Below are 13,512 nucleotides of genomic sequence, written 5' to 3'. Positions count from 1 at the left end.
GAAGCTTTCAGCAGAACTGAATGAATAAAGATTCTGAGAGACAAGATTCAACAACCATGTTACTAAGTGTCTATTTTGTGCTAAGCGTGGAAAACACAAAGATAAAATAAAAATCATTTCCTATTTTCCTGACCTTACTTTCTACTGGAGGCTGCAACATACAAAGATGAGTAAATGTAAGCCCTTAATTGTAGGAAGTCAAATGATTACAGTGGGTACAATGCTGGATTTGGAATCAGGAAGATTCATTTTCTGGTTTCAAATACTTGCTACCTTAAACCCTTATTCGTCTCACTTTCCTCATCTATAAAATGAGCTGGAAAAGGAAATAGCAAACTACTCCAAGATCCTTGCAAACAAAACTCTAAATGAGATCACCAAGAGTCAGGTATGAAAAAAAACTTATAATTATTGTTTTAATTCATTATTAGAATGCAGCCAATGTCTTCATGAATGAAATTTCATTTCTTAACAGGTTTCACTGTACCTCTCTGCTTCTCAGTCCCAGATTAAAACAGTTATAGGATAAACTGTGTGGTGCACTCAGGGCTCAGAGATCCTGAGTTTAGATCCCAGTTTTATTTAATACTTCTATAAGTCTGAGCAAATTTTTTTTACCTCTATGGGCCTCAGTTTTCTCATTTACCTAATGAACATTTGACAGATTTAAATTTAAATCTCTAACTTCTCCCTATCTCTTAATTTAGTAATCTATGCAAAGACTTAGCCATAAATAAAATTAAATATATACTGATATAGAATATTAACAGCTATTTTCCCTTTATACCATCCAAAGTAATTTACAATTTCTATAATTTCAATTACAACCAAAATAATTTACTTATGATTTCTCCAAAGGAGAAATAATAAAGCCAATTTTCCTTTTGTTTTAAATTTTCTATTTCTTTAGATTATCCCATTTCCCCCCACTCCCTTAACAACCCTGTGTATCACACATTCTTCCTTCTTGGTATTAATTCCCTCAAATATTTTTAGACTGGGGCTAAAGAAAAGACTCTCTGTTTTTCCTGGAGTAGAGAAATGATTCAGCTGTAGTTCATACATGTGAAAGTTTGCTTCCCTTAAATTCTGCCAAGATCAGGAAGACCTTAAGTAATCACTTGAGCAAGAGATTTAATAACATAAATTATTGTGATCAACAAAGCTAAACCTAGTGGACAAATGAGTAGAGAACCTTTGGCAAAATAAGTATGCTATGTAAATCTTAATTATTAATATCAGTATACCACAGGTGATTTTGCATACTTTGTCTCAATGTTTTTGAGATAAAGCAAATTGCCTTTACGGGATTCCCTTGAATATGAGATTCACATCTAACTGCACAAAGTAATATTCTAAAACAAAAATAAGGCCTATCTCTCCACTAACATCCCAACCATGAGACATATTTCTGAACAGTTATAGATTATACTTATATAATACCTACAAAATTGAATAAAAAAATAAAAATTCAGATGCAACTTGTAGTCTTATCTATATGACAAGAAACATTTGGTTTAGCTGAATTTTTTACTGAATTTATGCATTGAATAGGAAAAATTAATCAATTACACTGTCAATTATGCACATAGACAGTCCTAGAATAAGTGTTTAGCTTGAAGAAGTTTTATGTCAATTCTGCCCTTATAAACTATTTTTGAATTAGTAGTAGGATGTAAAGATTCTCTATACTAAATTAAAGTGACCAGTTTTGTCCATTTTTAAATAGTTCTAATTTTTTTTCTAACAACCTGAAAAGTTTAGGTTTAAAAAAGTTTATTCTTCAAAATGGATAACACTAAATGGTCCTTGGCATAAGAGACAGCTAGGCAGTGCAATGGATAGAGCACCAGACTTGGAGTCAGAAAGATCTGAATTCAAAAGTAGCTTCAGACATTGGGCAATGTGACTGGGCAAGTCACAAACTCTGCCTCTCTCAGATCCCTTAACTTTAAAATGGAAATAATAGAATCTACCTCCTAGGGTTGTTGTGACAATCGAATAATATTTGCAAATTATTTTGTAAATCTTAAGCTTCTATATAAATGCCAACTGTAAGGAAATGTCTAGCATGTCTAGTATGAAGACAGAGGCCAGACAGAGGCCAGACAGAGCAGGATCCAGGACAGGTGCTTCTTATAGATTCAAATTGAGAAGAATATAAATTACTTCATGAACTACCATAAACAAGCTAATTTGGGGAAGGGAAGGGAAATAAGCATTTTTGTAGTGCCTACTATTTGCCATGCATTAGGCTAAGGGCTTTTCCCTAATACCTTCAAATATTATATCATTTGACCCTCACAATAATCCTGGGACATAAATTCCATTATTAGCTCTATTTTGCAGTATGGGAACCAGAGCAGAAGTTAAATGACTTACCTAGCTAGTAAGTATCTGAGGTAGGATTTGAATCCAGGTCTTCCTGACTATAAGCTCAGCATTTTATTTTCTATATCATCAAATGTCCTGAATCTAATTGATATGCTTTTAAAATTACAATGTTTAAGTTTAGTCAAGAGGCAGTGAAAAATAACCAATGGGAAATGGCCTTGAATCAGGTGGCCAAGACTCAAATTCAAAACTTACTTATAACCTACTCATAAGACATACTAGCTCAGGGATCCTGGACAAGTCACTCAATTTTTCCCTGCCATGTATACTTTCCCAAAGTATACATTACAGAGTATGAACCTATATGTATTAGTTTCCTTCATGGACTTTCCTGTATTAGTGAAATCACAGGTCCCTTAAAAAAGGGAGTGGGAGTAATAACTATTTAGGGAGGGTAATAAGCATTTATTAAGTGCCTATCCTGCACTTATAAGAGTGGTAGGCACTCATAAATATTATCTTATTTGATCTTCACAATAATCTTGGGAAGTAGGTGCTATTATTATCCCTATTTTATAAGAAATGAGGCAAAGGTAAGTGATTTGATCAAGATCACACAACTTGTAAGCATCTTAAGTCATATTTGAATTCAAATCTTCCTGGCTCCAGGTTCAGTTTTCTATCAACTGTACCATCTAAATATTTTTTTTAATTTAAAAGACACAAAAACAATTCTTTGCCTTTACATAAGAAATGCATAACAAATCAGTACTAGGCTTCCTCAGCTTGGCACTGAACCTCCAATACAGGAAGAGACAGATTTTTCTGCATTAAAAGAAAACAATTTACAGGATACAAACCAGGACACCAGATTAGATAATCCGATTTCTAATTGGAGGAAAGATTAAAGATTTTTCTAAATTGGGAGGGGAAGAGCCAACAAGTACTTAATTTCCTGAAATCAAAAAAAGAACTGTTCCACTACCTATCAAATGTCTGGATTCAATCAAAGGAACAAGGAAACAATAACTGATTTATCAGCATGGGCCAGTTTTCAGAGAAACATATGGGTTGCTTGAGATGTATAATTGTGAGAAAACTTCTTGCTTCAATCTTTGAATATGACTAGGTTTCTGGTCAGCATAACCTAAGTCTTTAGTTAATGGTCTCTAAGCAACAGGTAGTTCAGCTTCCCAGTCACAAAGGGTCAGGTTCAAACAATGCAGTAAAATTTTCTCACAATTCCCATAATTGAATAAAGTTTTCTCACAAGATAGAAGTTGGACTAGATCCATAATTAAATAGAAAGGGAATTGAGCTAGATCCAAAATTGAGTCACAAGATGGAGCCAGTATGGTTCACTCAATTCCCACAATTCCCTTAGTATTATGACTGTTGTTCAGTAGTTTCTGACCCCATTTTGGGTTTTTTTGGCAAAGATACTGGAGTGGTTTGCCATTTCCTTCTTCAGTTCATTTTACAGATGAGGTACTGACACATAGGGGGTTAAGTGACTTGCCTGGAGATCACATAATTAAGTATTTGAGGCTACATTTGCACTCAGGCCCTCTTTATCCCAGGGCTGGCAGTCTATCCATTTTGCCACCTAGCAGTAGTTTGACCATAATTTTGTAAAGCAGAGCAGGAACTTCTCTTTAAAAGTATCTCCTACTTTAGCTAATTGAAGATTGAATATTTAATGATAAGGAAACTTAAATTAGAATTTCTCCATGTCTTCCATCTGACTACAATTTAAAGTTCAGTCTTGAGTCCATAATGTAAAAAGTATAATCTTGGAATGATAATCCTAACAATGGAGGCCCCCTCTCCGTCTCTGCTTTGTCCTATCAAAGTGGAGAAAATGAGATTTGCTCCCTCCCACTAGTCCAGTACCAATATAGTTTATCATCATAATTCAACTGGCTAGTTGGAAAAACAACCAATTTATCTTGAATGCCTTTACTTGGTTCTGGTTTTTTAGAAAGCCAGGCTTAGAAAACTACTTTGCAGGTATTAACTCCCACTGTATCATTCATTTTATTAACTAAAAAAAAAAAAAATCAACTAAAAAATGATCTCTTCTGGCACAATGTGACTCTATTACCTTACAAAAATGCTTAGTGTAATTTTTCTACTTTGATTGTTGAAGAATTCAGCTTATTAGAATAATTTGGAGAAAAAGCCCTGTTATGATAGAGATTTAGTCTTCAAGTCACAAACCTGGAATTCAAGGCTCTCTTCTGACACACAATTGTGACTGCAGGGAAATCACTACCTTTTCTCTGCCTCATGCAATTCTCTAAAATTTTCAGAAGACCCTGTAATATAAAAAAGTAAAAGGAGTTTCCCCATATCTTGAATTCTCCTCTTGATGAAATCACGTTTGCATCCTATCTCCTTGTGAGCTACCCCCCCCCCAAATTATAATGATTTCTGACCAAATATAAAATGACAGTAAATCTTAACAATGGATAATAATAATAATGAGAACATTCCATTCTTAAGAAACACAAGCCAATATACACCCTAAACATACCTGAGTTGGCTACTGACACAATCAATTTTCTTTTATTACAATGGCAGGAGTGGGATTTGTTATTGAAGAAATTTTTTTTCAGTTGAGTAGCTAACTCAAAATATGTATTAAATAAACCTTTGAAAACAAAGCAAAAACAAAACAAAACCCCTAGTTCAAATTTAATTTGTAAAGTAACCCTCTGAATTTTTTTTAAAGTGAAATAGGAGATGATGAGATATGTATATGCTTTTTGCAATTAAATGTGATTACAAATGAATTCAAGACTGAATATCACAAACACTAATATCATGAAAGGAGAGAGCTAAACTTTCAGTGCCAATCACTAGATGGGAAGCTCTCTTTCTTAGAATCTTTGGTGATAAGCATGTTGTCTTAAAGGGATAAATTAAAGGATTTCTAAAAAAATTAAAGTTCAGCCCCTTGATTCTGGCCACTTCCTTAAGTGCAATGAGACTTTCCAATAAAAAATTTGTTATTACCATGCATCTGAGTGTATATGTTTGTACACAGAAGGATATACACACAAACACCTGTGTTCATGTTTTTCTTCCATTCTCTTTTTGGAACTTTTTTTCTATTTAGGATAGGTCTGTAGGAATCATGAATATTATAGCATTGGAGCAGGGGGAAGATTAGAAATCAGCTTCCCATTGAGTGAATGTTTTCATGCATTTCACCTTGGAATCATTCAATGAGATTATTGTGCTACATTTGGTCTGGTCCTCACTAATAGGTAACTTGGGGGCACTTTTACTGAAACTGCCTCTCTTCTGCATCGAAAGGGATTGCTTTGAGAAGCTCTTGACCTGGCCAAGCCACCTTCAGGTCCGATATCTCTATAAAGTAATTTTTAAAGCCCCACAGCTCCTATGAGGGAAGTTTATAAATACATGGCAGTGGAAGCCATTGCCACCATCCTGTCCTCAAATATGGTCCAAAAGAAACACTAGCCTTTAGGGTCCTCAATGATCGACAAGCCAAGACAAATTCTATGGTAGCCTGTCTCTATAATGAATACTGAGGCTCTGGGACCAGTTGTATTATATAATTAGCTCTTGGTTCAGTATCAAGTAATAACAACTTACATTTCTGTAGTACTTTAAACTGACAAAATTTTGCCCACAACCATAATGTCCAGTATTATTATTGTCCCATTTTTGGTAGACGTGAAAATTTATTTCAGTGACAGAAGTCGAACCCTAGTCTCCTCATATTAAATTTGTTGCTTATTTCCCTATACCACACTGCCATGCCACAGGGAGAAAAAAATATTTCATCAGGTGATAATGATGGAAGGATAGAAACCAAGCCTGAGATTTCGCTGCTAGAGAGGTGAGGACTCCTGTTATCAGTGCAGGTTACAATCCGACTGAACTGCCTGGAGCACTGACTAATGACCAAAGCAACTTTGCCAGTGTGTCAGAGGCATGATTGACTATGCCAAGCTATCTTCCACAGATAATAAAAGATGTTGAGCCATGGTTGGAGAAGGGGAGGAAAGGGAGCAGAAAACACAGAAATTTGTATTGAAGAGCATTTCAGTAGTCAAAGCTTTTAAGTACTACCACTGAAAAGCAATGCTATGGTTTTCTTCTTCCTCTGCTTACCTGATGCTCAGTGAGCTAAAATGCATAGAAAATAGGAAAGGAAAGCAAAATGAAAGCAAAAGATGATTTATAACTTTTCTAAAAACAATATCCTGATCATCAACAGTTATCTGTAGCTAGTGATATGTTGAGGGCACAGGTATAAGAGGGAAAACAGATTTTTTTAAAGTGAAAGGTAACAGAAAAAAGAATCCATCTGAAACATGAGGGCAAAGTGGTTTTTTGTTTGTTTTCAAGAGCTTTCAAGTATTGCGTTTGCTTTTAAAATTGATGAAAGATAAAGTTAGAAGTCTGGGTTATATGATACAGGAGGTGGGGTTAGCTGGATTAAACAGACCAGAATAAATCTGTTTAGGATATTAGATCTTACAGGGAGCACAATTGGAATGAAATTTAATGGGCAAACAATGATTGGTTCCATTCTGTGTAGAGCTGCAATAAAGTTTTATGGTTAAGTGTGGGCAGGACAAGATAGAAGCAAATGGAGAGTTAAAGGGATTAGCCTGCCTGGAAGGAAAGAATAAAATGAAAGTATAAAAAGGTCAGGCTACTTGGACAATAGAAGTAAATGTTGAATAAAGAAGGAAGGGTCAGAATACCAGAAGAGAAAGAACAGTGAGATTAACAATAGGATTATTCTTAGTAAGAACATAATAATAAAAGACTTTATTAAGTTTTTTGCAATTTTAAAGTACAATATAGATATCAGTTATTATTATTATCCAAAAACTTTTTTTCCAGTTGACTTTTAAGAATGCATTTTTTAAAAGGAAGATTTAGTAATGAAATATGAGAAAAGCAGAAATTCATCAGTAGTGCACTGTTTCCAGCATGAACTGAAGAACTATTTATCTCAGTGAAGCAAGAGAGGGAATTTAAGGTAAAGACAGTTGCCCAAATTAGAATTTGGCCAGTACACTTCAGTTACAATCTATGCATTGTAACAAGGTTACATAAAAAGTGGCTTCAAGAGGAAAAGAGACTAGTTTTCTTTTTTTTCTCCAAAAAATCACAACAGAAAGTTTAAAAACACTGTGCTTTCAGTCAAAATGAGATACTCCAGGGTCTCTATTTTCGTGTCTGTAGGGAACTGTCAACCAACCCAAATCGCAACCCGTTTTTTACTTAATAGGTAGTTCCTAGGGCACTGCTTGAGGAGCAGAGATGTAGCAATGCCACTCAACCAGGAAATATCAGAGGTAGATTGGAACCCAGGACTTCGTAATTCCAACTCATAATGCTATCTAGAACTTGATGCCGCCTAAAAGACAGAAGTGAAGTTATCCAAAAAACAAACAAACAACAACAACAACAACAACAAAACAAAACAAAACAAAACAAAACAAAAAAAAACAAACAGGGAAGAAGCGTTGTTGTGGAAGATTAAGAAGGTTTAAAGAAATATTAAGAGAAATTGCAGCCTAATCAAAAAAGCTTGCTGCTATAAGCAAAGTGTTGTTCCTTTGAGTTCATGAGAGGTAGAAAGACGGGATTATTTAACTGTGCATTAAGATATCTAATATGAAAGGACTGGATGAAGTGTTAAGGGAATGAGAGATCATGTATCGAAGGGCAAGGAGCATCAGTTTGGAAGGGTAACGAGTTAAGATTAGGAGGGATTCTTGCTGGGTAGAGAAATAATTAAGGGTGTGAATATCATTTTGAAATAGGAGATTAGATCAAAAGGGGAAAGGTAAAATGAGATGGGGTGAAGGCAAAGAACCAGCACTAAAAGTGGAATAGGATCCAAAAAAGGAAGAGGTTATTTAGATGAGGTAGAGACAGATTCAGCACTCACCAGCTCCATCAGCAGTGACTATGGCCTCAGGAGAGATGCAGACACCTCTGTCATAGACGGGTAGTTCTTCACAGGCCAAGCTCTCTGGCCACGAGTGTCGGTATTTGATGAGGACCGGCTCACACCCTTGTCGAGCTCTCTCACATACAGACTTGCAAGGCTTGATGGGCTCGTGCTGGAAATCAATGGTACAGATAGGCGCATACATAGCACAGAGGAAGAAGAGGAGGTCTGGGCTGCATCGGGTTCCCAAGAGGCCTTCAAATTGTTCAATTGCCAAGATAGCATTTGCCTGGGTGCTATGGTGCAGGTGGTTGGGCATCTTAGTCATGTTCCAGGGTAGAGACTTGCACAGAGGGATGCGAACAGGTTCACAGGCTGCACTCTGGGCTCCCGGCACCTGGCTAAGGAAGATGCCTGCCATGGCAAATAGAAGCAGCAGCAGCATCTCTCCAGAGCCACAGTCAACCATAATCCCGGTAGAATAGGAGAGAGACTAGAAAGTTAAAGAGGTAGAAAAAGCCTTTGGCTCTTCTTTGCTCCTTTCTCAATGATCAATGAGTTTTGTTTTGTTTTTTCCCCTCACAGCCTTTCTTGGATTAGATTCCCCTGGGATGTCCTACCGGCTTCTCACAGAAGTCACTGCTGCTGCTGCGCCTGCTGCTGGGGCTCGCAGTTCTCACCAGCATCTATTCATTTCCCTTCTTCTTAGGCAGAAACATCAGACTTCCCAGAAAAATTAGATGAGATGAAAATAACAGGAAAACAAACAAGCACAAAAGTGGAATTCAGCTGTTTGTGATGGGAAGTGCCAGTCCTCTGTATCCCAGAAAGCAGCTGAAAGCAGCTTGAAACTCTCCAAAGGGAAAAAAGAGGAGAAAAGTGGGAAAGCAAGAATGCGGGGGAGGGGAAAAGTGGGGATGGGGAGGGGGGAAAGTAAAGTGGGGAGAAAATGCCTTATTCACAAAGAGGATAGGGAGAAAAAAATTAAGGAAGTGTTTGTAAGTCTTGAAGTTTAGCGGTTTAGGGAGAGGGTGCGTAAGCACTGAATTTCGGAGTAGTGTTGTGGCTGCTAGGAGGGACTGGACCAGCTTTGAAATGAAGTCTGTGCTTCCAATCCAGCTCCTTTTTACTTTCGCACCTCATGGCCAAAGAAGGAGCTCCTCCTCCTGCCAGAGTCCCAGCCCTCCCCAGCCTTCTCCTCTTCTCAGAAAAGAAGGGGAGGGAAGAGAAGGTGATGGGGGACGTTAGTGAAAGGGGGTTGCAGATGGAGATGGGGGAGGGGAAATAAAAAGCGAGGCAGATGAGATGCCCCTGAGGCAGCGCTGACTCAGTTCCTATAAGACACCTTCCATCCCTTCTTCCTGTTTGTTCCTTTGGAAAGCTGAAGCCCCACACTCTCACTTTAATCACTCTTTCTGTAGAGTTGAATTGGAGGGGGGCAATAAAGAGGGAGGGGGGGATAAAGAGGAGAGGGGTAGAGAACTGAAAGAAAGACAGCTATTGGAAACATTATAAAAGTCAAAGGTAGCAGACAACTTCAAATAGCGATGGTGCGAGTGTGAGGCCACTGGAACGTAAACCCAGCAGTCCGGAGCATCATTTAAATGAGCGATTGGGATGGGAAGCGGTCACTCTACAGGATATATCAGTCAAAAAAAAAAAAAATCCTCAGGACACAAGGATCAGCTTTCCCACTGATTTCAATTTGCCCTATGTAATTATAACTTCTCTTTGCCTTCCAATCACCAGTGAAAGAAACCAGACAGTTTCACCAAACCACTTGGGAATTTTGCTTAATTGTTTCTGATTTTACTCTTTCAAATAAAAGGGCTGTTATCAAATGCTTCTGCCTACCTCCTTCCCCTAGCCCTTTAAAGAAATCTATGGGAAAATTGCACCATGCTGAGGAAAAAAAAAAAAAAAAAGCCCTTCCCTCCTTTAACCTTCTCCCCCCACCCCCCCTCCACCCAGATGTATTCAATCTAGAGGAGAAAATAGAAAGCAGATCTCCTCACAGTCTGCTTCTTCCCACTAATGTAACCTCCCTCTCCTCCACCCCCACTCCCCTTCCCTTTTCAGGGCATATTGTAATGAAATGACCTGCGGAGGCACCCGCACTATCCTCTTTCAATAGGAAATCACTGAGCGAGAGAAGTTTAAAATCATCAGAAAAACACAGACCTCATTGAGACGGGAAGAAAACAAAGCCCAAAACAAAACAGGAAGTCACCTTTGCTCTCCATCATTGAAATATTTCTTTGTTTTCATCCAGCTATTTCTCACAGTTGACGCTATCCAGGGAAAATATGCCCCTCTTTTGAGCAAACAGTGGGATATCTGTTTCAGCACCTCTGGTTTAACTTGGAGACAGTACTTGTAAAAATGTAAGTGGTAAATAGGGTTTGTGGAATTTGATTTCCGAAACGACCTTTGAAAACTTTACAACCAGCTTCATTTGTCCAAGGAAAGTTTGTTCAGTTTAGAACAAAGAACATTAGATGGTATATAGGAATCCATGTCGCTCACTACATACATAAAGATTCCTCTATTCTTAGTCTTGTATCTATACAATTATTCATTGTCCTTTAAGAACAAAATTCATCCTGAAGTAGAAGAGAGGAAATCATTTGTGGTAGACAGAGGAGGGATTATGCTTTTCATCTTTTGAATAATCTTCAAATGGACTACGAGACTGGGACTTTCAGAAGTCCAGATTTAAGAAGCATATTGTATAGTAGTGTTTGTTTCCTGCAAATGTTAATCTTTCAATCATTATAAGAAATGAGCCATCCTTTTTTATAGTTCTACTGCTTACAATAAAGATCGCCATTCTGTTTGCTTTCCCAGAGCACGATTGACTTCTTCCATCTGTTTGCATATGCCTTTGTCTGACTAGCCCTCTGTTCATCTCTTCTCCCTCAAATCCATGTCCTTATTCTCCTTCAAAACCCAACTCAAAATGTACCTCTTCCAGAAAGTCTTCCAAGATGACCCCATATGACACTATTCACTGTTCTAATCTAATCAACAACTCATCCTTTTACCCAATTGGTATCCATTTATTTGTCCTTTTTTATATATTTCTCCTTACATGTGTTCTTTAGTGACTTCTTCCATATAAATCTGGACCCCAATTTGACTCCTGCCAGGTATTAGCTATAGGAGCCTGGGTAAGTCATCTTGCTTTTCTCAGTCTCAGTTTCCTCATCTATAAATTATAGATAACATCTTCAGCACTTATTTGATTAGTACTGATATAAAGTAGCAAAGGAGATAACATACCTCCCTATTAAATGTCAGTTATTCTTATTGTATATATCTTGAAGGAGGAAGATTTATAGTATATTTCTTTTTAACCTCTCCTTTTTTGCCCACCATACATAGCAGGACAATAAATGTCTATATTTTTAGGTGATTTTTTAAAAGTTGAATATTCCTTAAGCTTGAAAGAGAAAAGATTTGCACAGATAATAGAAACAAATTCCATAAAGCAGCATATTATTCAGAGTTGAAAATATACTAGGGTATACAAATAACATGACCACAACATAAAGTCCTCTTTAATTAAAGAGAGGGAGACAGTATTTGCATTTAAGTAGAGACTAAATAGTTAATCTAACCGCACTTTTGGAAAGGTAAGAGAGTAGAGACAGAGAAACTAGGCACTGGGTGAGGAAATTAGTTGTGAGTAGTTTGTTTCTCTTGAAACTGAATTCAACCTACAGAACACTGATCTTTGTGTTACTGGAAGCACCTGTGCTGAGAGGCCAGCTAGCTGGCTGCTGCATGCATTTCTCCACCTCTTTTAAACAAGTTAAAGAGAGCACAGCTTGCCAGCCTGCCCACCAGGTGCTGGAGAGCTGAATTTTTCAATGGCTATATCTGATGAGAAATGAAATAGTTCAAGTCTTCTAAACCTTATTCTTCTAAGATGTGTAGCAACTTTAAAGATAGTTTCTCCTTCAATGAATTTAGTATATTTCAGAAAGCTGTCAGATTGATACACTAACATTTTTCAGTAAATGTGTATATGTATATGTCTCCTCCATGGGAAAGACTCATTCAGATAAACTTCCCAGCATTGTTCAAGTATGTTTTCAGTAGACTTCTATTTAAGAGTAAGAAGGCATCTGAAATAACTTTTGTGATCTGGATCTCAGACTCCAGAGCTTAAAACATCATCTCCAGCTGAACAGCGCCCTCTAGCATGCAATTAAAGCAGTGGTTCCACACAGGGGATGCCTTAGCTAAGTGTAAAATAAATAAACACTAGAGCCATATTTTAAGCTCATGTGCACCATAGTGATGGCTAACTTGTTATTTCAATGGACAGGAAAGATTCCTGTAACAACATTAGCTTTTCAAAAATCTGATATCTCTATGAGATATCTGTTACAAAATACAAAAACTGATCAACTGAATAGCATTGATTTACCCAGTCATTTCCTCAGAAGAAATAGTTAAATAATTCAAATCAATATTCTTTTTTTCTGCTTGCCTAAGCAAAATGATAATCTTAGGTTTCTAACAATTTATAAGACTATATTCTTTTTTTATTATCAAAAATCTTCATTACAGAGAATTTCATTTGGTAAAAAGAAGATAGAGGACTAACAGGCCTTTCTTGTTTGCATGCGTACTATTTGCCAATGGTCAAACTTTTTTTTCCCCTTCTCAGTCATAAATTGAAAACACCATAAGCCCTGAAGTAAAAAAATTCTGTTTTATCTAAAAGTTCTCTGCTTCTGACTTTTCATAGGAGACAACACTGAAACTTAGTCCTTCATAAAGTTCTAATTTTTCAAGAATTCTATTCACTGTGAACTTTGAGCAATCCACCATCATGCTGTTCTAGGACATTAGCAAATGTCTTGAGCTTTTTTTTAATTTAAATTCCCAGTACTAAATGAAATGTATTAACTATATTTTAATGATATTTTAAAATGAGCATGGTCTCCCCATCTCTTCTAAGCTAGAAAATACAGGGGCATCTCAAGGGGCTTGATCCCATTTTGATTAGGTTAGAAATCTGTTTCATTTCCAACTTGGGCTGGTTTTCTCCTCCTTAGTCACCCTAGTATCCTATAATCTTCTATTGAACTTCATTCTGACAATTGCCTAGCCTTGTTCACTGAAGGACAGAACTCTTGATCTCAAGAATTCCAATGGCATTGGCCTTTCTCTTAGCAATGAGTACAGGCATGCACCACTATGCCTGGCTCACTAATAAT

The 13,512-nt window shown here is 37.0% G+C and overlaps 1 protein-coding gene across 1 annotated transcript in view; it reads right to left on the bottom strand.

The window, feature by feature from the left end:
- The window catches only part of FRZB (frizzled related protein), a 63,457-nt gene extending 53,995 nt beyond the window's left edge, over positions 1-9,462 (bottom strand). The window contains exon 1 of the mRNA XM_051986079.1: positions 8,279-9,462. Coding sequence (XP_051842039.1) covers positions 8,279-8,750 — 472 coding nt within the window. The 5' untranslated portion in view covers positions 8,751-9,462. The remainder of the gene's footprint in view (positions 1-8,278) is intronic.
- Between the last annotated feature and the right edge of the window lie 4,050 nt (positions 9,463-13,512).

The sequence above is a fragment of the Antechinus flavipes genome, chromosome 3 (assembly GCF_016432865.1).
Source record: "Antechinus flavipes isolate AdamAnt ecotype Samford, QLD, Australia chromosome 3, AdamAnt_v2, whole genome shotgun sequence".
Taxonomy (NCBI): Eukaryota; Metazoa; Chordata; class Mammalia; order Dasyuromorphia; family Dasyuridae; genus Antechinus; species Antechinus flavipes.
The sequence above is the reverse complement of the archived record's forward strand: the minus strand, read 5'-3'. Positions and strand labels throughout refer to the sequence as shown.